At 38.4% G+C, this 27,898-nt stretch overlaps 1 protein-coding gene across 1 annotated transcript; it reads right to left on the reverse strand.

Moving 5' to 3' along the window:
• Nucleotides 1-5,629: 5,629 nt before the first annotated feature.
• crip1 (cysteine-rich protein 1) lies at nt 5,630-10,949 on the reverse strand. Its single transcript, XM_017694498.2, has 5 exons — nt 10,797-10,949; nt 7,056-7,150; nt 6,798-6,855; nt 6,197-6,249; nt 5,630-5,992 (listed from the first exon to the last, which is right to left on the reverse strand). Exons 1-4 carry the CDS (start codon nt 10,834-10,836, stop codon nt 6,209-6,211), a joined length of 234 nt encoding a protein of 77 aa, XP_017549987.1. The 5' UTR covers nt 10,837-10,949; the 3' UTR covers nt 5,630-5,992; nt 6,197-6,208.
• Nucleotides 10,950-27,898: the final 16,949 nt, after the last annotated feature.

The following is a 27,898-nucleotide window of genomic DNA, read 5'->3' on the forward strand; positions in this document are numbered from 1 at the left end:
TCCTTTGTGAATTAATGAAAATAATCTAGCATTAGCACAGTGTCAGCAGCAACATTTTCTATAAAATCGTTTTTATATTAGTTTATTTTCTCTCAGTTGATTGTAATATTTGTTTTAGTTTCTGAAATAAAAGCTATATGCATTTAAGATCTGTTTAAAAGAGATTAAAAACTATAGCTTAGTTAGACTTGTATGCAGGAGAGTAATCTGGGTGGACCGAGGGTGGACCAGCAGTGGCAAACAGTGTGTACCTTATCAAGATATGCTCGCTATTTGTTTTAATTCACATTTGTGTTTTATTTGGGTCGCTGTACGTTTCAGAACTGCTATTTTTGTTTTTAGCCAGGTTAGCTTGCTAACTAGCATGAACTGATGCAAAAACAAAACCACATTTGTTGTACAGTATTTTGTCTGACATGAACTTCATATGTATTTGTGTGAAATGACTGAGACAATAAAGACAGCTTTTCCTCGTGACAACAAGGAGAGAGCAATGGAGAATGAGCAGGGAGCAGAAGTGAGGAGACACATCAGCAGGAGAGCTAGGAGGAGTGAGAGAGCTGACCACTGTTCAGGTCAGGAGTGTTTCTATTTCATTTCATATGTAAATCCGTTAGCGAGAGCCCATTCATGACTAACAGCTAAATTTAGTATTAGACCACAAAACTCTGTTTTGAAGGATGCCATTTTGTGTAGTTGTACTTCAAATGAAAATCAGGCCTTTCCCTCTCCGCTCTCGGCCCTCATTAGCAAACATTAGCTTGCTCATTACAGCACATCTGGAGAGACGTGCTGCACTGGAGCCAGATACTTCCAACAAGCATAATCCCTTCCAGTTCCCTTCTTTCATTCTTGCAGAGCAGAGGAGAGGAAGACGGAAAGTGGGAGAGAGAGAAAGTTGAGTTGGGAATATGTCTGAGTTCCATATCCAGTCAATTAAGGAAACGAAGACCAGATTCAGCAGTAACTGCCCCGCTTTTCCACTATGAATAGAACTCTGTCTCAGTTGCTCTGTTGAATTAACACATTCAGATGATTTATTTGGAGAGTGGACAGTGTTTCACGGTACAGCTATTCCCCTGGTTTTCAGTGCACAACATCCTGCTGAGCATGTTACTAGATTTCACAGATCATACTGTGAACCTAGACCTGTAGGTTTGGATGAAAATTAGAGAGATTAGAGTTTGAAGAGTTTCTAAGTTCAGTTGGTTTTCTGTGAAAGCAATATCACCATTACATATTTCAATCAGAAGATATGTGTAGGTTCACTGGTGGTTTGGGATAGTAAATGAACTGACTATATTTGCTCTGTAGACATTGTTACCATGGTTCCTATCAGTCAATTACAGAAATGAAGACCAACTCAGATTTCACTCTAAAGAAATCAGAGTTGGTGGGTTTCTCCACAATGCACCATTTCACACCAACACAACCTCATGACTTTGTCAACTCACGACATCTTAACAGTTAAATTCTTCAGCAATAAATAAAAAAAAACGATAATAAACATAGATGGATTTTTTCTGAGGTCAAAAATAACAAACATTGACTGTTTGTCTAGTCCCATCTACTTTTAAAAATTGGCCACCTCACAAGGTTAGCTGTTGCAGTTTTGTGTTCCTTACAGTCACATGGTTATTTTTCTTGGGGGGGTTATATAGAATATGTGTGATAGGTATTATAATTTAGTTCAGTTTTATTGATTTTCACATACACAAGTCCATGATGCACTATATTTCCAAAGGTATTCGATCGTCTGCCTTCACACGCATATGAACTTGAGTGTCATCCCATTCTTAATCCATGTGGTTTAATATGATGTCGGCCCACCCTTTGCAGTTGTAACAGCTTCAACTCTTCTGGGAAGGCTTTCCACAAGGCTGAGGAGTGTGTTTATGGGAATTTTGACCATTCTGCCAGAAGCACATTTGTGAGGTCAGACACTGATTTTAGATGAGAAGGCCTGGCTCACAGTCTCCACTCTAATTCATCCCAAAAGTATTCTCTCAGGTTGGCTCATCCAGGTCTTTATGGACCTTGCTTTGTGCACTGGTGCGCAGTCCTGTTGGAACAGGAAGGGCCCATCCCCAAACTGTTCCCACAAAGTTGGGAGCATGAAATTGTCTAAAATCTCTTGGTCTGCTGAAGCATTGAGTTCCTTTCATTGGAATTAAGGGGTCGAGCCCAACTGCTGAAAAACAACCGTACACCATAATGCCCCCTCCACCAAACTTTACACTTGGCACAATGCAGTCAGACAAGTGCCGTTCTCCTGGCAACCACCAAACCCAGACTTGTTTGTTGGATTGCCAGATGGAGAAGTGTGATTCATCACTCTAGAGAACATGTCTCCCCACTGCTCTACAGTCCAGTGGCGGCAGCTTAACACCACTGCATTTGACGCTTTGCATTGCGCTTGTTGATGTAAGGTTTGTATGCAGCTGCTTGGCCATGGAAACTGCTGTGTTCTACTCACTGTTCTTGAGCTAATCTGAAGGCCACATGAAGTTTGGAGGTCTGTAGTGATTGAAAAGAAAGTTGGCAACCTCTGTGCACTATGCTCCTCAGCATCCGTTCAAAAGCCAGCATCTCTGATGGTGTGGGGGTGTGTTAGTGCCCATGGCATGGGTAACTTGCACATCTGTGAAGGCACCATTAATGCTGAAAGGTACATACAGGTTTTGGAGCAACATATGCTGCAATCCAAGCAACGTCTTTTTCAGGGATGTCCCTGCTTATTTCAGCAAGACAATGCCAAGCCACATTCTGCACGTGTTACAACAGCGTGGCTTCATAGGAAAAGAGTGTGGGTACTAGACTGGCCTGCCTGCAGTCCAGACCTGTCTCCCATTGAAAATGTGTGACGCATTATGAAGCACAAAATACGACAACGGAGACCCCGGACTGTTGAACAACTGAAGTTGTACATCAAGCAAGAATGGGAAAGAATTCCACCTACAAAGCTTCAACAATTAGTGTCCTCAGTTCCCAAACGCTTATTGAGTGTTGTTAAAAGGAAAGGTGATGTAACACAGTGGTAAACATGCCCCTGTCCCAACTTCTTTGGAACGTGTTGCAGGCATCAAATTCAAAATGAGTGAATATTTGCAAAAAACAAAGTTTATCCATTTGAACAGTAAATAACTTATTTTTGTAGTGTATTCAGTTGAATATAGGTTGAAAAGGATTTGCAGATCATCGTATTCTGTTTTTATTTATGTTTTACACAACGTCCCAACTTCATTGGAATTGGGGTTGTAGTACTGCACCATCATCTAACAATAAACACTAGATAGTTGTTAGACATAATTAGTTGGGCTAGGAATCTCTACACATAGGCACCTCATGATTTAGTCAACAGTACCAAGTTGTGATTAAAAAATCTTTGCACTCCTCTGCCTGATGCTTGGCATGATAACCTTAAGTTTATGTGCAGCTGCTCCAGAGCGTCTCCTTCTATTGCCAGTGCCAAGTTGTGTGTGCAACTGAACATCTGTGCTCCTAATTAGAAAGGGTGTCTGAATATCTTTGGACATGTAGTGCATCTATGTCTGAGTGTACAAAGTGACATTGTTACACAACTCAGAAAAAATGCAACCTCATAAAACCAAATACCTGCTGAAAGATGAAATTTATGTTTCCTGAGTATATATTTTGTGGTGGGGATTCAAAGTTTACAGCTTTTAAAAACGCCTTTGGCGTGTATGATCAGTGGTCATTGAGTCTCTGAGAGCACATAGCACTTGTATTACTGCATAAATCAGTGAAAAGCTTTTAACATTTCCATGACACGTGTCAGGGTGGTATCAAGTAGCTGACAAGTAAAAATGGCATTTGGAAAATACAGTAATGAGCTAAAATGTGCAGATTGTTACGTAGTTGGCAGATATTTTTATAATAATTCCATGACTCAGTGACTGAGAAACTGATAAACCCATAAAACTATTTAGTGTTATTTTTAGGGGAATGTAATAAACCCCCTTTTCGTTCCAGTTTTGAATCGTGCTCTTGCCCATTTAATGCCTTTTAGCAAATGTAGCTTGTGAAATATCCTGCAATAAAACCAGTGAAGGGAAAGCATCCTGCTGTTATAACCCTGCTGAGTGAAAAGTGCAAGAGTTTAACAGCTCAGGCGGTTTTATATGCCGCATAACTGACCCTGAGACAATTCACTGGCTAAAGAAGTGTGACAATAATTTAAATAGAACTTATCTCAGAGACTGTCTGAAAGGCCATGTTTTTCCATGTTGCGGTTTGGAGAGGACTGAGCATCACTGCTCGGTGCCAATGTTAGAAACTTAGGGAGTGCCGCACTGTTCTGCTGTGTTCATCTCTCTGCTGTTCTGTGCAAGGACAAGCACTGAGTTACTCTAAAAACGACTGTGGTATTTTCACATCCGGTACATTGGTGAAAAGGAGAGGTTTCATCACTGAGGCAAGAAATGTGGCAAGTATGTCCTTCCTGTGTGACCCTGATAAGACCGCGAGGGTGGGGAACATTAACAGCTGCATGACCTTGGTTTATTACTGATTTCTGCATCATCCAAATGGTCAACATCTAATTCACCAGCATTATGAAAAAATAGAAATATCACTAAGCTTTACATAGACATTTGCAAGGAAATATATCATTCTCTCTTTCCCTATCTGTCTCTCTGGACAGATTAGGGAGAGATAAAGAGTCTTTGTTCAGAGGGCAAAGGTGAGAGAGAGCGAGGACGGGTGAATGTTGGCTTGTACTCTGTTAGGCCTTATTTATGTCTGTTACCATGGCGATAACTGTCCTGTGACAGCAGGAGGAAGCCGTTGCCAGTATGTCTGTGGTGGGAAGGGAAGCTGATAGCGGAGGGGCGTGGCCCAGTAGTTCAAGAGCCACACCGGAGAATGCAGTAACTACTGAGTTGCCTCCAAATCTCCACTGTTGAGTCAGTTTTCTCAAAATGAACATGGGAACATTCTTGATTTGAATGTTCCATATGTAGCCTATGTGAAAGAATGCTACCATGTAAGGATACACGTGGTCATTAACAATATCATTTTTGTCATTATTTTAACACATTTTATGTCCGTGCACAAGGCCACAGCATCCCCAGCACAAACTGTGTAATTAAAACAGATATTTGTGTTTAAAAACTGAACACACTGCTTGTGTGTATATATAAAATAGATAAATACATATAATAAAAATCGCTCACTGCTTAAGTTAATGGTAACACAGAATGTATTGTCCTTATCTATTTTTTAAGAGTCTTTATAAGTTCTTGGAGTAATTTTGACTCTTAATTGTATTAAAAGCTTAAAAGCCATTGAGTCATTTGGATCCATTTGGTGCAACTGAATTACTCAGTACAGAAAGAATTATTGACTTAAGTCTTTGGAATGACAGAAATGTGACATTTATTCTGAATTAACACCGCCTGCTCTAGGCACATGGGAGCATGTGCTTTGCTAAAACTTGTTGACTATAATGCAATTTGTAGGACCCAATTTGCCTGATATGTTCCAGTACTTGTATCTGTTTAAGAGAACAAGATGCTCATTGAACGAGACTGGTGGAGAATAGAAGGGTGTGTGTATGTGTGAGCATAAAATTGTAAAACAGTTTGAGAAACAGAAAGTGACACAATGCTTCAAACGTACAACAGAATGTTTAATTACAAAAAAATGAATAGTGCTTAAAAATTACTGGTCAGACCATCATTCCTTGGTGCTTTAGCAAACTACAGTACATTCTTCCAAATAAAACCTACAAGGCTGGCTTCCTGGGCATGGATCAAGGCTAGTCCTAGACTCATTTTGAGACTAAGCTTAGGCTTAATCTGGTTCTAGGAAACCAGCCCTCAGTGGTCATAATACAAACTGGTATGATCAAAACTCAAAGGCCATGGTTTAATGTGTCCTTTGTTTTAGCAATATATAGATAAAAATGCAGTTGAACTGTGTCCTACAGCTTACGCTCCCCGACAAACACTGGTTTCTACATGGAACGAATCTGTAAGAAAGCACAGCCAACATAGACAGCACATTATCCATAGGGATTGACAGGGTTTGCACTGGTTAGAAAAACTGATAAACACTAAGGCCAGTTTTTTCTGGATGTTAGTCTTGAAGTACATCATCAGTAGAAGTTCTCCATTGCAAGTCTTTTAGCACAGAACAAGCAAAAACTAGGGAAAACTATGTGAAATGGCCTCACCTATGTCAGGAACTACTTGAATGTGTGGCTTTCAGTGCCTCCACGTCCAAACCCTAAAGAAGAGAAAGAAAGGGAGATAATGAAGTCACACTATGTTAACAAATAGTTTTCAGCTCAGTGGTGGCTGACCCACAACAGTGGAAACTCTGGTGTTCCATTTTCTGACTACGGAAGTTTGAAACAGAGACCATTTGGTAGGAACATTAACGTTGCTTTGACAACCTCTGTCAGCTGACATGAATGAAATTCCTATGATTCTTGTTGCGATAGACCTTTCAAAGTGTGGCAGGACAACCATAACTGGTTACCATTATGTAAGGAGCAGCGTGTTTGGAGAGTGGCAAAAGGTATCATAAGATAAAATTTGATAATAGACTTTGTAAATCAAGATTATCTCTATCTGTGTGCAATAAAATGCATATGGTAAAGATTTAGTGGTATTGGGTGGAAAGTGTTTCACAGCATTCAAAGTGGGTTTAAGGGGTTAATTAGGCCATAACTTCTAAACAGCTCTTTGTTTATAGTTTATAAACAACTTTGACTGAATGACACAGTGCTGTACTGCAAAACTATGATGCAGGAATGGTAAAGGTTGCCTCACCTTTGGGTCCAAAGAGTGCAGAGTAGCAGGGGTTGTTACAGTATGGCTTTCCATCGTGCTGTGAAAACACATCATTCCATTTATAGAGCATAAATTAATAATGGAGTGGGGCCAATATGTCTGTCCCAAAAAGAAACATACTGCTACTACAGACATTGTCTTGACTGCGGCCTTAATGCCAAAAGTCAACATCAGTCTTTGAGTCCAAGTATCAAGTTACTTCTTTCATGTAATCATTAAATAGTGGTATAGTTTTACCTCTGCGTGGGAGCCAGCGGACAGTGTCTTGTTGCATTTCTCACACTTCAGGCAGGGTCTGTGCCAGTCCTTACCTAGAGATGTCACTCTCTCCGCTGAAACAAAGAAAGAGAACACTGTTATTGTCCACAGATGTACAATATAAAGAGTCCTTAAAACTCCTTAAAACATCCTCTAGATTGACATCAACTAAAGAAGAAGTTTGTGAGACTGTCTCCCTACAGTTATAGCAGTGAGACTGCCTATATTTGTATTCGTGGCATGAAAGTCAAGTCAAATCAGTGCAGATCAGTGCAATGTTTTCTTTCCTCCCTTGGATAAGTCACGGTCAGGAGAACATTAGGTGGGCGTGTTTGTACAGCCAGAGACATTCCCTCAGGAATTTTCAACCTCGCCCCCTTCTCGTAAACACAGCTAAAAGAAAGTCTTTATCTGCAGGGCCACGCATGACAGATTCTAAGGGATTCTCATAAACAACCAACAGAGGACTGAACGCTTTGCGTCATGAGGCCATTTTTATTATTATAGATGCTCATACATCGTTCTTTTCTCCAGCAGAGATGTTTCAAGGGAGTTTTTTGGGCAGTCTGCATCAGCTGGATGCCAAGTGCTGTCTGTGATTGGGACCATGCTGAGAAGATACTAGAGAGTTATAGCTCCAGTAAAAAAGAATAGATGTCAAAGCTTTACATTTGAGATAACTAAAGCTTGTTAAAGGCTTTGCCATAAGTGTAGCATGTGCACTGAGCTGAAATACTCTCACCATCTGTACATTTTTTGTGAGAAATTAGGTCACATTCACATCAAAGTTAAAGCCACAACCTGTGACAAGAGTGTCTGCTGTCTGCAATGTAGTCTTGCCAAGTTATGGTTTGTATATATATGTGTGTGTGTGTGTGTGTGTGTGTGTGTGTGTGTGTGTGTGTGTGTGTGTGTGTGTGTGTGTGTTTTATTGGTGTTTGGGAAAATTTCCTCATCAGTATGATGGGTGTGATGGCTTGTATAGATGTTGTCCTGAGCATGAGTGTCCCATTTACTGCCAGTGACGCAAATCAAGGAGCAGAAGAACTTGTCCAAAGCACACATACACAATACCATGGAAAAACTCTCTGTTGAGAAAGAGACACACACAAAGGAAAATGACAGCACTGGATGGAAATTGTTCTTACATCTCCTTTCCTGAAAATAGAATAATTTGGTGCAGTGGTCACCAGCCTTTCTCCTGCAGACCTTCCTGCCAAGTTCAGCTTCAAATAAAAACTCCAAAATCCAATAAAACCATACCATCCAGTTCCTGATTAGTTGGCTGATTAGATTTGGAACTAAACTTTCTATTAAGGTAGATTTCCATGAGGTGAATTGGTGACCCGAGTTGGAGGGTAAACATTTCCCTGAAATGGTTTCTGACTTTCTCTAAAGTTTCATTTCTCATTTTTTTTGTGCTCAGTTGGAGAGCAGTTTCACGTGTTGAATCTGCAAGCATTGAGGTAAACAATATACAGTTCCTTGATTGTGCTTTGATTATACCCAAATGCTCTGGCTTTCTCCCTTGGTATTCTTATGTTTACTTTTTTGTGATGAAAAACCTCCATCAAAAATGGGCGTTGAGGAGCTGCCTATTCAACCGTTCATTCGGTTACTCTGATGCTACACGGCCACTGTGTTGAATTAACACCTGTGCTACTGAATTAATACCCAACATTTGGAATGAACACCTGCGGTGTTCAGTTAAATCCAGCTGGATCTAAAGGAACATTGTAATCATCAGTTTGGATTTTGCTGTGGATTGAGATTACTTTCCTTTCCCTCGGACCACCCTTTTTGCTTTAGCTGTGGGAGGGATGTTGAATTCCTCTAAGGGTGGATTTTTATTGTTTTTCTCCCACTGGAAGGACATAATGCTCAGCTTCCATCAGGAAACCAGTGGTAGCGTAATTGCTTCCATCTGAACATTAGAGCCTTAGTGAGTGCGAAAAGAGCAGATATTAGCACCGTGTTTAACCAATAAAAAAGGGGGTTATTCATGCACAGAAAGTAGTGGATTAAAAATGAATGTAGAATAATGTTTGTACAACCCGTACAGGCTTCCAGTACTTTATTGTTCCTGAGCTGGCTTTGGAGCTATTTTGGCTTCAAGAACTGATGAGAGTATAATAGCACCATTAGGAATACAGGTGTGTTTTTTTGTGACCTCCCAGACAGAGGGAAGCAGAAGAACTTTAATTCATTCAAACCTGCACAAATGACGGATATGAGCTATAAAATGTGGAGAAAAAGCTGACACAAATGATAAGACAGGAAAAATTCTACTTTTATACTAAAAAGAAAGACCCATTCTTTTATATGTTAACAGGGAATCAGTAATGAAACAACCAAGAGTGTTTACTTTGGCAGAAGCTGCACAGTAAATCTGCAGGGAGAGAAAAGCAAAAGAGAGAAAAGAGGATCAATTCATCCTGCTGACAGAACAGTGATATGGAGCCCAGATATACAGAGACAGACAGAGAGAGACAGACAGAGAGAGAGAGAGAGAGAGAGAGACAGACAGACAGAGAGAGACAGACAGAGAGAGAGACAGACAGACAGAGGGGGAGAGGGAGGGCTTTGTACTCTGGCCTCTCTGGAGGTTTACGCCTCTAAGGAATACCCCCTGCTCTATAACTAAAGTAAGAAACTGCTCAAGGCTGACTAAGATCAAATTGAACAGGTCACCTACTAGCTGATGTTCTTCTGATCCATTCAGGCTGGGTTTGGCAAAGGTCTGCATGCTCTACTGGGACTCGAGGGAGTTTCCAGACATATTTTTTTTTTCTGTAATCTTTTATTTTTGTCTTTATTTGATCCTTCTTTTTGACAAGCGTTTGTAATTGCAATGAGCATTCAGTCCTAGAAACTGAATTTCCTCTGTATAAAATGTCTATTTGTTTATTCATAAAACTTCCTATCCTCTAGTTCTTGGTGGAGAACATCTAAACATGTTACAAAGCACCCTCACATGCAATTTTATGTTTTCATATTGTTTACAGTTTTCTCATGCTGTTAACCTTATAGAGTTTGCTTAATCCATTTATTTGATTAACATGTACATTTGCACATAAAATATGACATATGCACGATTACCTTTCATTTACTTACTGCTGGGATTACTTTTTCCACTTATCCTCTATGCACACGGTTGCCACAATAATAAAATGTCCCAGCACTGTTTTTACCAAGAGTATGCAAATTGCCTCTAATTGTGTTTTATTCATATGAAAACAGTGTACACATTTGAATTGTTTCTAAGCACTGTGCTTTCAGTGTAACATGCACATGGGCAAGCTCAAAACGTTTCTTCAGAAGCGCCCTCCAGCCACCTTTAACTTTCCGGCACAATGGCTTTTGGTTTAACTCACTGAATTACACTACAGTATCTTTCTTTTCTAAAATTACAGTGTGATCATTTTTTAAAGAAAAGGTTGGCGATGAAGTCATTTCTTTCAGTTCCAGGTTTGCGTTCACTGAAAGCAGGAAATGAGTTCAAATGCATAGTGCACATGTCTCATCTCTGCATACTTCCTTGACACTCCCTTGTAGTGCAGTGCAAAGACTGCTGGAAGGCACTTGATCACTTTAACCGTTATTTTGAGGCAGTTTACACTTCTATGTGGCATCACAGTCACCACTCACTCTGAATTTACTCTTTATTTTCTTCATAAATTCTTTTCACTAAAATGTTTAATTTAAAGCATGGTTTCTTACCAAAGTACACTTCCTTGCTGCACTTGGGGCACTTGGGCATGGTGGCAGAGCTGCAGTAAAGTTCCTGGTCAATGGAAATCCTGTGGTCGACACACAGAGGAGCAGAGAGCAGTAGGAACTCCACTGGCCACCTGTTTTATACCGCCGAGGAAGAGGAGGAGGCACAGGCTGGGTGTGCACTGTGTGTGCATGCGCATTCATGTGTGTATGGACAGACATGTATTTAGCTCCTTGTGGGGACACATGTTCAAATTCTAATGATGGCAGACCATGAAAGTGTAGATGTTGTGGCGACATTTGGATCCTTTATTTTTTCAAAAGAGCCAGAAAAGTTCCTTTGGCCCCTGATATTAAGGTTAGAGTTGGGATAGATGCAGTACAGCAGCATTTAAATACAATCATTCAGAAGACAGGGGAAAGGACTAGGGCTCTCATGATTGCTCAGTTAAACTCAATTACTTTATTAAACTTGATTGCTTGATTCAATTATAATAAAATAGACCCTCACAATGAATTGAATGAATTTAATTAATTTTTGTAGGACAGTTTTAAATCGTCCGGTTGGCTTCCCTCACTGATTTGCTTCCCTCATTGATTTATTAATAAAAGATATTGGAAGTAAATTCATTATAGATCATACTTTGCTTTAAAACTCCCAAGTCCTTTTCTTCTGACTTACAGATAAACACAAAATAAATCTTTTATGGTGCTGCTATATTCATCAAAATAATCAGTACCTCACTTGATTCCTAATATAATCTTTAAAAGGAGAAATATAAGAACAGGAATTCAAACTTATGCATGTGTTAGAGTCTTCTCTAAGTATGCAGTTGTGCTTTATATTTTCTAAACCTTTTGTAATGTTCTGTACAACCAGTTATAACTTACTGCTTGACTTCAAAAAGCCTCTTGAATATGAGGCTGTAAATTTGGACTGTTTACCATCACAGTGGGTAAAGGATGGTAGGAGCTGCTCATTAGGAGCTGCTTCAGTATCTGAGCTGAGAGGAGACATAAAAGTTTACAATGATAATTATAGCCAACTCATTCCAGTTTTACCACAGCCTAAGTTCATTTTATTATCATTGAGCTTGTTGATGTTGCAGGTGTTGCAATGAAAGACTCCAAAAAGGTAAATATTGCTTACGCGAACTTCACCAGAGGATAATTAAGCATCTTGTAGCCTGTAATCTGTTTGTTTTGGAATTTATTTGTGGGCATTTACAGCCTGTTGACTCATGCCCAGCATTAACTGCTTTCCTATTGTGTTTATATGAGGCAACTCTACCTTACCTTTTTTGTCATTATAACTTTTCGATCCTTTTAAGCCTGTTTTGTCCAGTGATGCTTGTTGTAAACAGCAGGGGTCCTTGAGCTTAAAATATAAACACATAACAAAATATAACACCCATTCTCAGATTGTTGCAACCTGCTCCTTCAGTTTTTGCTATGATAAAAACATTTTAAAACGACCGCAAAAATTGTAGAAAACACTGTGTTCAAAAACAGATATTCAGGTCTTAAATGCAGGCCCAAATTACCACAAGAGTGCTTGTCTAAGCTTACCTTGGAGAACTGAATCATTCAGCTTGTTCAAAGGCCCACTACTTCTCTTTTGATAGCACATCTGTGCTCTGCAGCACACTTGCTTAGAAGAGGTGAAAGAGAGAATTGATTAACGATGAGGACTTTATTCACTCATTGAGTGTACAGAGATTCAACTTTGTTCACGGATAGAATAGTGTTTTGTTAGAGATGAGTGAACTCTGTGCCCATTGTAAGTCACTGGAAGAAGGGATGACTCATAAGGCATGATATTCATTAGATCCTAGAGAACATGATATAAAGGAGTCATAACAGTAGTAAGCAAGTGTAATACCTGACACAGTCTGTAATGTTTAAGTGATATTTTGGTGCGCAAAAAGAACAATTGTGTTCCCGTGTTCCTGACTTTTCTGTGTGGCACTTCTATGAAAAAATCTTGATTTTGTGTATACGGATGTCCTGTTTTGTGTGCATGTGCTCACTTTGCATTAAGCAAATATTGCTGTGAAGTTCCATTGGTCTCTTCAATGTTGACTCATCCCAGAAAAGATACCAGAGCTTCAGACCAACCTGTGTTAATCAAACACACCATGGCAACCACTTGTTTTTCATGCATAGCAAAGTACATACACAAATAACACACAGACTGTGATGAATAATGAACTCACTTTATAAGTGACAGCACACCCTGATGTAACTGTTGTGGCATGTTGCTGGTCTGGTCTTGCTTGTTCTTTTGTGTTTATTTAATTGTATTATGCATATTCTTTGCTTATGCTGCTGCTTAATGTAGTCCAGCTGATGTGCAATTTCTTTCGCCCTGGTCTGGTAAAAGCATTGTTATGAAATTGATAGTTCCACTTCTAAAACGCGTTTGGCTGAAACAGTTGTAACACACTTGATATACTCACACACATGACATCTATATCAATTCAGTTCAGCTCCATACAGCGCTGTGCGGAAGTCAAAGATGACCCTTCATCATTTCCAGTCAAAATTGGCTTGAACTTCTTCATTGTTAGTGTTTAATAGAAAATTACATCTCATGTATCCAATTTTTTTCCTTTATTACAGCTTCCATTATTTTTGGAAGACCCGTTTTTTTTTTTTTTTTTTTTTCCGAATGGTTGCATTTTCATCTTCTCACAGTCTGAATTTTCGTCTTCCCACAGTCCAAGTGATTTTGAAGTCTGGCAACTTCGTTTGATTCGCAAATGTCCTTTGCTGCTCAGTAAGAGCTTTTTGACAGCTACACATCTTTCAGAATCATAGTGTTGAGCCCATTTTCAGAAGCCCCTTTTTCTCTGTACCTTTAGTGTTTTTTGAGCTTTTTTGAGTTTTGGAAATTCATTTCTTTCTCACTTTTTTGACCTTCTGTTCTATGTGCTGTGTGGGAAAGTTCTGCTGAATAATCTTTGATCATTAAACTGCTTGATAACCTTAGCCTACCCGTAACAAATTAGACTGCTTGATGGAAGCATTCATTATAGAAAATAACTGTAGTAGTAGTTTTCGTAATAGAAGTAGTAGTAGATTTTGTAATAGTCTATAAGTACAACTTATATAACAAATTATGTTATGTTGTTCTAGTACTGAGTTATAGCAATTTATAGTACTTTTGTAGTATTTTATAGTGTGTTGCAGTAATTCTCCAAATTGGCTGTTAATTGTAAGAGTTCTTTTTAATAAGAGATTGTTTGTTTGTTTGTTTGTTATAATATTAATTCATAATAAATAATGTATTGATCTATTTTTTTAAACCTTATGTCTAATAACACTCAATAATCATAGTAATGTCACCCCAGACACAGGCACACAGACCTTGGCTTTTTCTTTATAGTATAATCAAGCCAACGTTGGAAAAGAACAATGGGCCTCAATCGCCAAATGTTCTTAAGAAGAAATTCTTTAAACCCACTTACATCGTTTTTGAGAAGACTCTGATGTTCACCAGTGTTTTCTTATTTGGAACTTATTCTTATGTAAGAACAGAATCTATGCACACACAAGAGCACAAAGGTCCAAACAATTCTGCGGTTTAAGAACATGTCATGATTCTGACTCTTTCTTAGGTACTTTCTCAAGAACAAATTGAAGAGAGAGCTTAGAATGATATTGGTGAATGAGGCCTAATGTCTTACATAACACAGCAAAACTGTGTTAAAAACTGTTCTAGGAGGCCTTGACCAGTTTTTTTGTTTTGTTTTGATTTAAAGTCGTCATGACATTGTAAAATAAGACATTTAACCAAATGTAATACCAAATATCAGTCAAGTTGTTTATTATTTGCAAAAATAACATAATTTGTATATTGTGCTTGTTGATTGTGCTGGCAAAATGCTAGCTAGTTATGTTAATATTTTTAGTGCAAGTGCAACGTGTAAAACGTTTTTTTTCAGTCATGTGGAACTCCTCCATCATGGATGAATGGTACTCTTATATTGAGAACCCTGTGAAAACGAAGCATAAACTGGAGTGAAGATACCACAGCAGTGAGTACTGTGTGTGCTGTGCTTCACATACATGACACTTAACTGCTCTGTGTTGTTTCCTCAGAGATCTTCTCAAGTGAAGCTTTGAAACCCAACAGTTTACATCGTCACATGGAAACTAAACACAGTGACTATGTATCCAACTCAATTGAGCCTGAACTCTGTTTGCAGCTTTCCTCTCTTCAGCCTGATATCCTGCCCTCAGTAGCTACTAAACAAGTCAGCTCTCATTAGGTCATTAGAGACCGAACAAATGACCAGATCAGTTAAATCTTCTTGTGGGCAACGGACATTTTTGTGGCCATTCATTTGGGCTGTGAGTTGCAAAAGCTTGAGAACCCCTGGGCTAGGTCATGTTCTTTGTTTATAGTTTAATTATCTAAATGAGTCATTGGCACTAAAACTTATATCCACTACAAAAATTAGTTTCAGATGTCTGTGTGTGGCTTTAACACTGGCACATTTGAGTGCAGGTGAGATGGATCAGTCTAAATCATGTTTCCCACAGCATCTCTGTCATGCGCCTGATTTCCATCTCCATCTCATCCTCATGGGTGTGTCTCCATAAAACACACAGCCTTTGTTTCATCTCCACCTCAAGCATAGGTCACCTTTTGTACCTTCTAATTACGTTACTGGATCCTGTGTGCACCTCCATGCTTTAGACGCTGTGAGGTTTACCATCAAAGATTCTCCACTAAGCTTCATTTCCTCCTGCTGTTGACGGCAGGTCCAGGAGACCATCTGGCTTCATAATGTTTTTCTTTGCCTCCCTGTCTCCTCCTTCACTGTTATCATGGCTGCATAGCCCCCTTAACACCAGCAGGATTATCTGATCTCAGCACCCGCAGGCCCTTCTCATTTTTGATTAGGTGCCAACCTCCTGCTACTGCAGACATGGTGCAGGTGTGAATGGTGTCGGGTAATTGTATTTTGTGGACAAGACAAGACAAAGTGAGACAAGATATAGCCAGGGCAAGCCAAAATTGCAGGATAGATATGTAGTGCCATACAGTACTGATATCTAAATCCTTAGTACAGTCAAACTCTGAGCAGGGCGACTATAAGGGACCCATTCTTTTTACAGTATTATATTCATCTATAGTTGTACACAAATGTTTGGGGGCTTTTAGTCAAAATATTTATACACAGACAAAAAATGTATATACTTCTGGACATTTTAATGCACAAGCACAAACAAAACATGTGACCCGTACAAAAGATATGGCACATTTATATTTTATTATGTTATAATTTTATGTTAAACTCAGCAGCTAAATAAAAATGGTGTTGTCAAATTAGCAGAAAATGCTGTATGTATTTATGTTTGTGCATTTGTATTTATTTTTCATATTTACATATTTTCAATCAACAAAACATATGTGCTTTTAAATGTCATTTACTGCAATTTATCTGCCTTAATGTTCAGAATCTTAAGCTGCCACACGCTATTGCAAATATCACAAATAAACGCAAGTTTACAGTCTGAAAGATGTGCATGAAAATCCCTTGACATAAGAACAAGTAGGAAACCTTTTTGATTCCAGAGTTTCCAACTTTTTACAGACCCTTTTTTGTTTTATCATGGCTGAAGAAACATTTTAGTGGTCAATAATAGGCCCTTTTTTTAAAAACTTACTTTTAGTCTTAAACATTTGCTTATACCTCAAACTGTTGGTTGCGTTATGAACATTTTTACATTAGGGAGAAAAGGTTATCTAGCCTGAATGTTACTAACGTAGATGAGGTTACTTAAGTAGCTAGCCATGTTTTTGAGTACAGTGCACTTTTTCGTTGTTTTGCAGTGTTCATTTGGAAGCTTGTGAGACATTTTAAATCATAAACTTGAGTAACAAGGGACTTGTATTTATTGCTTTGTAAGCCATTCGAGTATAGTTTCCTAGTGGTAAAGTCAGAAATTTCTGTCTTTGGGACTTCATTTAAGTAACAAGGGACTTTGTTAGCCATTCAAGTACAGTTTCCTTGTGGTAAAGTGAGTAAATTCATGACTTCAGGAATTCACAGAGACTGTTATTACCACTATAAAAGTGGAAGTAGGACCATCCAGTGATCACATGAAGGCAGACTTATTGGATGTTTTTTTATGAGCAGGATATTTGTGGGTGTGGATGATGGATATGGGTGTAGAATGAAGAGAACAATGTAAACAAACACAGATGCCTTTGATTAGGTAATCTGGAACAACAGACAGTGAGAGAGCTGAAGTCATCACTTCTGTGTGGTTAGCTGTGGGGTGGATTTGCTGGGAATAAGGGTGGCTCAGGTGAGCTGAATGGAGCCAGGTCTTGTGGACTGGATGTTACAAAAACAGATGTTAGAGAATGACAAGCCATTGAGTTAAAGATGAGGAAGGTCTTGCACATACAGCCACACAACGACAGGGAGATATCTTCGGTGCTTCAGTGCTTCCAGCTATTTTATCACAAAGACAGCAGTGCTGTTACATCATATGAAAAGGACAGAGTGTAGTATGATGTTACAGCTGTGGCATTTCTGGTGTTAAAAGTTACATTCTTTAAGACCTGGGCTGTCAGTCAGAGCCTTCAATTACATCTTGCTAGCATTACGACTTCCTTCATAAGTTCAACCATATTTGCTAGTATCTCTTACAAAGGAGTAGTTCTTGTCTGTTTCTTCTGTCCTTTGGTGACACACAGACAATATGTATGCTTATTGCTGATGTTGGCAGTGGGTTAGTAATTGAGAAATGGGGAGATTATGCTGCTCCGGCTCCCTCCTGTTCTCTGCCCTAGTCTGTTCAGAGTTGCTGCATGGTGTGACCATAACAACAGAGCCAAAAGCATGTAAAGGGGCTATATGTGTTAGACAGGATAATGGGGCTTTTCCTCTCAGACTCTGTTATTATTGGCAATGATACAGACTACATGTCTTGGACGCAAATGTTAAGTCTGCTTAAGGACGAGGCTTCAGGGTAACACGCCATGGTGTAGATGTTTGTTTTGGATTACTATGTCAGAGCACTGCAGCACCGGCGAGGTACAGTGAAACCATTAAAAGGGAGACTATTGCATGTGTATTTCTAAAATAGTTTCCTACTTTTGCCATGTGAATAAAATAAGTATTCCATATACCGTGAGCAACTGCTGTAATCGCACAGCAAATATTCACAGTAACAACTTACAGTACATTATTGTATTTTGCCTTAAAGTCTGTCAGTTTTGAACAGTTTACTGTATTAACACACAAACACAGTTTCATGAACAGAAGATTTAATGGTTATGTAAAGTTTAAATGCATAAGCCATGATAGAAAAATAACTGACCATGAAGTAGATTTGTTGGCCCAAATATATGAGGTGGACGACTGGGTAGTGCTGTAGTTATCTGTAGAGTGTGATCATCAATGCCTTCACAAGTCAGTCTAATGATGCTTGGGCTCTCTGGGTTGGGGAACCTGTACTGTAAAAGCATTGGTAATTTTTTAAGTACTTGAAACCTGTAAAAAGTAATTTCTATAATTTATTATCATTTTAATGACATCTATTGATATATTGTACTATGTAGTATATGACTTAGTGTGCTAGTTTATATGCTGTACTATTTACATGTTGTACTGTAGCTTGGATGAGAAGTGGGCTCTATTCCAGCTTATATCAATTTAAATTCTTCCTAAGATGTGCGCTTTGCTATAACCTTTATACTGGTATGCCACAAAAAAGTGGAGATAATGAAGCGTACATACATTGGAAAACATACCAACATTTTCTCTTTTAGCTGAATGGCTGAGTCAGGATTGTTTCATTGAAAATGAAAATGCAGTGGTTCGTCATCTCCTGATGAGAAGGCATTTGCAGTCCACTTTGTTTGCAAGGCAGAGTACATAAGACAGTAATATGGAAGGAACAAACTTTGCCTTGGGCTTAGCCCTTAGCTTTGCATGTGCACTGGACTGTCTGCCATGTCCCTTTTCTAATAGTGAAGGGACAGCCCATTAAAATAAGGCACTATCAACCTTTAAACATAGGCTTTCTTAAGCATCTAACACAGTTTTATTTGAAAAAAATATACATGTATGAATCCAATTTACCATGATACACACAAACTGTACTGTGATGTACATTTTTGGCCATACCACCTACTACTAGTGTGTCATCTGTAATCTTTAGCTGCAAAAACACACGTATTAGATGTATTAGATCAGATACAGAAGCATAACAGTGTGTTTACAATAATTACTTTAATGTTGTAATTTAGAGTAAACATCTGACAGTATAATGCTGTATATTTACAGTGATTTCCTGGCAAAACGGTTGCCATTACTTAAAGTATTCTTTTTTTTTTTATAACATAAAGGTAGATTTGTGTGTGGGTGTGCCTGCATTTACACACGTTTGCATGCATGTGTGTTTATGTATGTGTACTTGTTTTGCTTTTTGCATGCACATGTTCATTTTTGCATGTGGTGACATTGCAGTGTTCCTTCACATTTCCATTTTTGCCTCTCTGCTGTTGATGCATCACTGGTGTGTTGACTGTAGGACTGTCAAAAGAAACAACACATTCTGCATGGAAAAGTTCCAATACTTGGTTACTACAGAAAGTCTTCCGATCTGTCCATGAGGCCCCAAAGCAATATCCGAATTCTGATATGTTCCAGGTCTGAACACAATTGAGCCGGAAAAGTACTGGTAACAAACATGTGGACCGACTGGAGGTCTTTAAAGATTGGACCGAGAATTTACTGTTAGATTAAGCTATGACAAGTGACAGAGAACACAACCATGGTCATTGCTGAAATTCACAGGAGAGCAGAGATGTTATATTATTAGCCTGTTTAGAAACGACTACAAAAGTTAGTGTTAATGATACTCATTTTTGTTTGTAGCAACCCATTAGGAGCCTTTTTAAGAAGAGATAACGTGTAAGGTTCATTATGTACTGTATTATTGCCATAGTATTTTTGGTCCTGTTACCTACTGCCTTTACTCCTACCTGGGCCTCTAGCAACCGCTAGTATTTCAGTATGCTTTGCTTCCATTTACACACAGGTGAAAATGTGTTAAGATGCAGATTATTCTCCAGCAGTTCTAGAAGCCAGGCTTTAAGAAGGATTTACTTTAGCTGTCACTGTCACTGGACCAGTTGTGCTCACTGCAATTACTCTAAACTACAAGTCATTACAAGTCTGAGATATTGCTTAACACCCTGTTATTAGGAAATGGCTCCCCTATCACACCCTGGTGCATGTTATTTGACTTGTGATTGTTCTCAATGTGAGAACACAGTTCACATGATTTCAGATTTGTTTGAAGTGATTTTATACCCATTTATGTGTACATCTGAGTGTGAACATGTATTTAGTGCTTTGTGGGGACCAAATTGTCTCCATGTTGGAGTCAGCACATTTTATGACATTGTAGGGACATTTAGTGGATCTCCATGAAAATAGTTTATTTTTTAATGTTTTTTGAAAAGGGCAAACTTTTAGTTTTGTTTTATTATTAATTTGATTATATTATTATTATTATTATTATTATTACTATTATGATAAAAAAGGCTAAGATGTAATGTCATTTAACTACAGTAATACAGCTGTCAGTGGAAATGTCCCACAGCAATAGGAATTCAAAATTCTTTTATGTCTTGTGTAAGTAAATAAGTGGTCTGAAACACTGTAACGTATGCTTCTCTGATGTGTTCTGTTACACTTTAGTAGAGCATGTTTATTTTCATTCTTTCCTCTAAATAAGGGTAATCTGTGTATTTTAGGAAATTGTGGGAAGGAACTTGCGCAGGCATGTTTCATACAGGATCATTTATATCAGTTTATGAAATCAGTTCAGAAAAGACTTTCAAAACATAATAATCTGTCTCCACCATATGCAAACGATCATCATTAAGGATGGTTTCTTGTGAGCACTCTACTGACTGGCAAACAACTATTCTCCCCAAAAATAAAACAAGCAAACGCAGATTAGTAAGAACGTTTCCTTAGCAACCCATAATTATTTGTTTGGGGTTGCTTCCTGTGCCATGGTAACAAGAAGTGAACATTAAAAAAATAAAAGAAAACAGGAAGTGAAAAGCTGTCATGATTTTATGTGTATTTTCCGGTACTTGCTGTGCAAGAAAGCCAGCTTAAGACAGTTTCAGTTTCATAAATATCCTCACAAGCTCTAGTGGTAGTTTTTACACATGAGCAAGTTTATGTTGTGTCATAAAGCATACTTGGTTGATGCGCTACAAAAGGTTTGAAGAAATCAGAATAAATAGTGGAATTTAAGTATTTAGTGAGACTTTCTTCACAGTATTGCTGTAAATAACTGCTTAGAGTAGCAATGAAATGTCTTCACTGATTATCCAGACGTATAGAACAGCTAACTGACAGCCGGGATTGGCTCCGTCACACTCCTGTGCCCCAGAAGGATAAGCGGTTTCAGAAAGTAAGTGTGTGTGTGTGTGTGTGTGGGTATGTATTTGCTTTAACAATTTGTGCTATCACTTTACACCTTAGTATAACCAATTCAACCTTTTAACCTTTTGATGGATGGATGGATGGACAGAGATTGATTGATTGATTGATTTCAATAAACTTTGGCACAATTGCTGACAGGATAATTGGGGGTAGCTAGAAAAGTCCTAAAACTCCTAATTCTAAAGAGTGAAGGTAAAGGTAAAAAAAACTGTGTGTGAGGCTGTGTTAACTCATTTTCACTGGGAAAATCAACAAAATGTAATCTGGGCAGGGTGCCCGAACGTTTGCATAGATAGAAATAAAGAACGACAGAAAGACAGACACCAAAGGAAATTGATTTATACCACCAACAAAAAAAATAAGTGTGCTAATCATGTAGATGTTGTAGGAGTATGCTTGAATCTTATATTTACATTTAAAGTTACTTATCATTATATAGTCATATACATATTAAATGTATCTAAGGACATTTCCTGGAGTGATGGGCCTAATTGGCAGAATAGCACTGTATTTAACTAAAGTACACTTAATTGCAGACTTTGCATGGAAACGGTGCTCACTGAACCTTCTGAAGGTTGAACAGTTTTAAGATTGAATGTTAAAACATAAAACATTTTAAGGAATAAAATAATTTATTATTTAGTTTCAGTTGCAAACAGAGAGTACCTCAGTACTATTAGCTCCTGCCCCGATGCGGTATCTTCGTATTTTTCCTGAATAAATCATACTACACTGGAAAGAGACACTTATAATTTGTGGCTAGTTTCGCACATATTTCACCTGGCTCCTTGATTGTCATTTCAGTATAGTTTCAGCTGCAGCCAGGCTCATCCTCCTACATGAAAATTCCACATGTTGAAAGAACATGTCATCTGAGTCTGAAGAAACACCCCACAGAAATGACATAGTGATGGCAGCTCCTGGATGGACTCCATACAGGGAGAGTGCTCTGTTAGCTGTAAGGTTCAGTGGTATAAAGGCACCACCCATTTATAATTCCTGATGTAATGCTAGATTTATTCTGGTGCTAGTGAGGTTGCATAACCAGAGAGATAAGTGGTGGAGCTTCCTTTAAGAACAGTTTAAGGAGCGGTCACCTTTTGTCAGCTTTACTCAACCACAATGACATCATTGCTGTCTGTGAACAAAAAGTAATTCTTTCAGTGCTGACAGTACAAATCGCTCACATATTTTCATCCTTTCATTCACTAACTCCAAAACACACAACACACTGTCACAGGTTTAGCTGTGAATACTGAAGGATGTTTTCTACCACAATAAGACATAATCATCAAAACATGTAATGTATCCATTACATTAACTGTGTTAATCTTTTCCTAATGTTGGTGTGTAAGGTAATAAAAGACAGGTTCATGTTTCATGGATCATTGCTGTTTGGACAAGCATCATATTTCCATCTAAAGCTGCCCTTTATGTTGTGTGAACACTGAACAGACCAATAGAAATGGTCCAAAGTCACTTGGGATGAAATCTCTTTACATTGAACTAAAACCGATTGATTACTTGATTGCAGAGAGTGTGTTTCTTAATGCTCTTAATGTTTGGAGAGGGGTCGTGGGGCTACAGTGTTTACTATTTAATGATTTGTTAGGGAGAAAAACATCAACACAAGACATACTTCTATTTTGGTTGTAAACATAAAGAGTTTCCTAATCTGTTAAGGAAACCCTGATGGAGAAGCGGCTTATAAAATGGATGGATGGATGGATGGAAGTTTAAAAAAAGTCTTACCCCGTGGGATTGCAGTTTGAACTAATTCAAAAGAATGGTCTGTATATACAGTTGGGAGCAAAAGTCTGTGACCACATTGAAAATCCACAATTTTTAAAATCAAAGCTAAAATTAAACAACATAAAGTTGTAGATTTTTCACTGTTTCTATGTCATTATTTACATTTGTGATATTAACCTTTATAACGCCTTTGTACAAAAAGTTCTTTTTTTCTGCATGCACTGCTCAAGGGTGACAAACCAAATACTAAGAAGAAGAAATAATGAAATTCTTATACATATTTAAAAGATTCTGCTTTTCATTTAAATTGTATGGATGATAACATAATTTGCAATGAAAAAAAATTCATTAAAGTAGAGAGGTCTACAAAATAGGAGAATTTTTACTAGTGCTCTCAGATTTTTGGACTCCTCTGTACATACTATACTTACATTTTTTGCCAACATTGACTTTATTGATTTTAACAAATTGTAATGTTTACCAAATTTGTGTATTGTTGACCATGTGCATTCCTTCATGGCCATAATTTACCTATCTTCTAAAGGCTACTACCAACATGATAATGCCCTGTCACAAAGCAAAAGTCATCTCAAACTGGTTTCATGAATATGGCAATTAGTTCAGTGTTCTTCAGGGGCCTTCACAGTCATCAGAGGTGAATCCTGGAGACCTTTGGGAAGTGATAGAATGGGAGATTCACAGCATTAAAGAGTGCCTGAAAAGTCTGCATGAATTGCATGATGCAATCTTGTCAACCTGGACCAGAATCACATAGTTTACAACATCTTGTGAAATCCAGTCCACATAGAATTGATCCTGCATTTTTTGTTAATACAAACTTTCTATTTGAGTTTAAATCAACTTAAGACAAGCATAATGCTTACTTTATAACAACAAATACATTTTATACAGTGTATTTATCATGATTAACAAAAGGTTAATGGTGAAGCCTCAGGCTGTTGTCCTGGGCCGATTCTACAGTGCTGAATTTCTGTATTTTGATGGAATGACGCCATATGTTGAGCCTCAGGGTGGAAATTGGTCAAAAGGGCTGCGGCCACTAAAGGGTGGTAAAAGATGAGATCAGACTTAATGTGATGTAAGCTTGGATAGGGCCTTTTGCTCTTTGTTCTTAAATATGTGGAGGCACTGATTTCTTGCCTACTGGACATACTCAATTTTCCAACTATTTTTCAGTGCCAACTTTCCAGCCCTTCTCTACCAGTCTCACTGCCTCCACTTCAGTTCACATGCTGTGATTCAGATGGGAGTTGGTTTACTCCTACATTATAGCTCAAGGTTATTCTAACATATATAAAAATAACTTCAACAGGGCATCCAGGCATTGAGTGTGTAGCCTGGCATTTTTTTCTGCAGGAACAGAGGTCATGGAGTGACTGCAATCTTTGAATCTTTAATATTATATTTAGCAGACTTGCTCTGAAATTTTAATAAGCCTTGTCTTGTTTAATATTGCACTTAAGCCGCTTAAGTACTGCAATCATCCACTCTTGCTAAACCACCATAAACCAGCAGCATTACAAATCAGACTCAGGATTAGTGCACACCATAAGATATTACACATATGCGTAGTTCTCTTTAGCTCATTCATAACCCACACATGGTATAGATCAACACGTAATCAACATAAATGTAGGTTTTCTGGTGTATTATAGGGATTTGGACTTTGGTTTGGCTTTTTTTTTGCACTGTGCTTAAATTGAGCTTCCAATGTGGCTGCATTTGAATGGAGAGACAGTATTTAAGTGAATTAGAGGCAGTCTGAAGTAGGTCCATCGCTGCAGTGAAAGGGCTCTGACGCTGAGTTATGTCACAATGGAGGAACAAGCTGGTCAGGAGCAGAATGGACAGGAAAAGACTGCAACAGATGGGAGCCCATTATATTGCATTACACTGACTATGGTGTACCCCGATTATTGTTGTACAAGATCCTTACAGTGTAAGATTTAGGGTTAAATGTTGTGAATTATAGTGGAGCCTTGTATATAAGAGTGAGAGCACTTGCTGTGCTCCAAATAGCTTAATCCCAGGCCCTGTAACCCTTTTTCGTTCTACTTTGCCTGATTTGTATGCTTTACCAAGCTTCTTTTATGTGGAAAATATGCTGTTAGGGAAATATGTGAGACAGCAGGAAAGGAGGCTGCGTATCAGTGTTTCTAGACGAAGGCTGGAGAAGCAATCATTCTCTTCTCTTTGGCCCAGGTCTAGCATTGTGCAGCATCAACAGATCCTGCCAGCACAGTTCTAAGCACAGGCAAATTTTTCAGGTGTAGATTTTTAGCATTTTAACAATTCACTTCCATCAAATTAACATATCCTTATAAACAAACAAATAAATACATATTTGACTGCAGTCCGCATGTGGTAAATTCAGTTGATTGGACATGATTTGGAAAGACACACCTTTCTGTACAAGGTGTTACAGCTGCATTTGCATATCAGAGTAAAAACCAAGCCATGAGGAGGAAAGTACGGCCTGTAGAGCTCAGAGACAGGATTGTGTGGAAGCACAGATCTTGAGAAGGTTACAAAAAAATCTGCTGCACTGAAAGTTCCAAAGAGCACAGTGGCCTCCACTGTTAGCTAATTGAAATAGCTAAATTGTCAAAACAGCAGAGGAGTCTGGATAATTTGGAGTTTACAATGTACATTTTTTCTCATATAATGTTTTGAAAATAAAAAAGCAGCAATTATGACAGCAGCAGTATGTGTTGAAATTTGATATATGAATAAATTCACTGCGCTTGCAAGCTCAGCCTGGGAAAGCAAGCTATCAAATAGCAAGGAGAAATTAAAGCCCATGTTTAAGACTATTTAAGCACATTGTTGAAGTTCAGACTGATATTGACTAATGCTAAGCATAACATGTGCATGTTACATAATCAGTCTTCATCAGCCAGTCATCAAATATAATGCTAGTGGTCTGTTGTTAATGCTGTTGTTCCTATAAAACTGCCCATGGCATTTTTGCCCATGGTGCAGTGGAGTGCTGAATGTATTTATGGTACAGTAATTAGAATTCACTATGGTCTCTCAAATCAGAGCAGCTGATCTCAAGATCTATTTTCTGTATGTGTCATTAAAGCTCCTTGGCAGTTCTTATTAAGCCTTCAAGTTGACACTCCACAGACCACTTGGGTTCACGTTCAGTTGTATGTGTTCATTTTCCTCTGCGGTAGTGCTGTACGTAACCATATTTCTGGTACTTTGGTTTCCTTTGCACATGGAAATCATTTTATTTCAAGAGTTTTTTTTTAATGCATCTGTTTGATGTGGCCTTGGCTGAAGATGGAGGTTGTGCAGTGGTCATGAGTTTTTAGGCTCAAAAGAACTTGGACACAGACAAAGCAGTGGACCTGCTAAAACTCTGGAGTATAGCAGGAGGTTTTGGGCTAAATTGATGGAGAAAAGGGCCCAAACTTCTTTTGGTGTTTATTACAAAAGTTGTTATGTGTAACATTCAATATGCTTCTTAGACATCAGGCTTCCTGCAAATACAAAAATGCTGTTAGTTTTCCACGGTTTTGAAGCCATTTTAACCAATTTAAAGCCAATTTACCTATTTTTAAGACTTGTAATCTTGACATTTTTCAAGTAACCAATGTCTTTGCAGTGGTTACAATGAATAGACTTTTTAATTATAAACAAGATTCACAAATTTGAGGATACACGAGGAACGATACAAGACAGGGATAGACATTTTCTAATGAGTAGATCTGAAGCAGTTTGCTGTCCACAGTTTTAGTGCAATCTAGCATTTATCATGTGTTTCAGTTGCGTCTTCAGGATTCAGTAAGGAGGTGCTAATCACATTTCAGCCTAGCAGGAGTTCACAGTATCCAGCCTTTCAATTTTTAAGGGAGACCACATTTACCACCATTTGTAATGTCTCTGTATTGAAGTGGTCATTCTTCTGCATTTTGGCCATTATGAACAGGAAATTAGAGATTTAAAATGCCTGCAGTATGATATGAAATGATACTGAAGGTATTAAAATACTCTGGTATGCTGGACGTCTGAGAATTCACTCGTCTCCATGGAAACCATCTCTCTCAAAAACAAATAAACGTTGATTTGCTCTCCAGACAAGAAAAGGAAAGCTCAGGGAAAATTTTCCCAAGCGACAGAGTTGGATCGGAGGGCTCCTGTGGTAGGTTTATATGGGAACGCTTTCAGACCACTGAAGAATGTAGCTCTGTGAAATAGTAGCGGATCTGCAGCTGTAGGAACTTGAGGATATTGCACACAAAGCCCATTTAGTCATCACCTATTTTATGTATTTTTTTTCTCTGATGTTCCTCTTTCACTTGCACAGAGTACTAAGATAAAGCAGGGGTTCCCTGGTCCTAGAGCAACCTTTCCTTGCATGTTTTAATTTTTTTTAGCCTGTTGAAATCAGGAGTGCTACAGTATTTTCTGTGCCCTCTATAAATACAGCCTTTGTTGGGCTGATTAGAAAATTTTAAATTATACATGTACCTGACCCCTGGGCACCAGTTTTCCACCACCTCTTGTGGCTGTCATCGGTGCTCATGGGTCGGGCACCTGGCCTAGTACACCAAAGCAAACTTTCTAGTTCAGGCACCTGAGGGCCCCCTCCACCTACTGATTGACCAGGCATGCCTGGGCCTGGCAAGTGTTCATGTCGCTGCTTTGTGTGAGGATCTCATAAATCAGACAACTAGAATCCCAAGAGTTTGGAGACAGAAGCAAAATTTTTATTCTAAACCAAAGTTCAAATGTCCTAAATGGAAGACATGAACAAAAGTGTGGATGTGAAAGATGTGAATTAACCCTTGTTTTTTGTTCACTGCTTTGCAAAGGATTTACTGTTTA

The sequence above is a fragment of the Pygocentrus nattereri genome, chromosome 10 (genome assembly GCF_015220715.1).
Source record: "Pygocentrus nattereri isolate fPygNat1 chromosome 10, fPygNat1.pri, whole genome shotgun sequence".
In the NCBI taxonomy this organism is placed as follows: domain Eukaryota; kingdom Metazoa; phylum Chordata; class Actinopteri; order Characiformes; family Serrasalmidae; genus Pygocentrus; species Pygocentrus nattereri.

Excerpts from the sequence above, each read along its gene's own strand:
- crip1 (XM_017694498.2), bottom strand. The coding sequence starts at position 10,836 with ATGCCCAAGTGCCCCAAGTGCAGCAAGGAAGTGTACTTTG. Across the intron at positions 7,151-10,796 it reads CAGCAAGGAAGTGTACTTTG|CGGAGAGAGTGACATCTCTA; the intron begins GTAAGAAACCAT and ends TCTTTGTTTCAG. Across the intron at positions 6,856-7,055 it reads CCGCTGGCTCCCACGCAGAG|CACGATGGAAAGCCATACTG; the intron begins GTAAAACTATAC and ends GTGTTTTCACAG.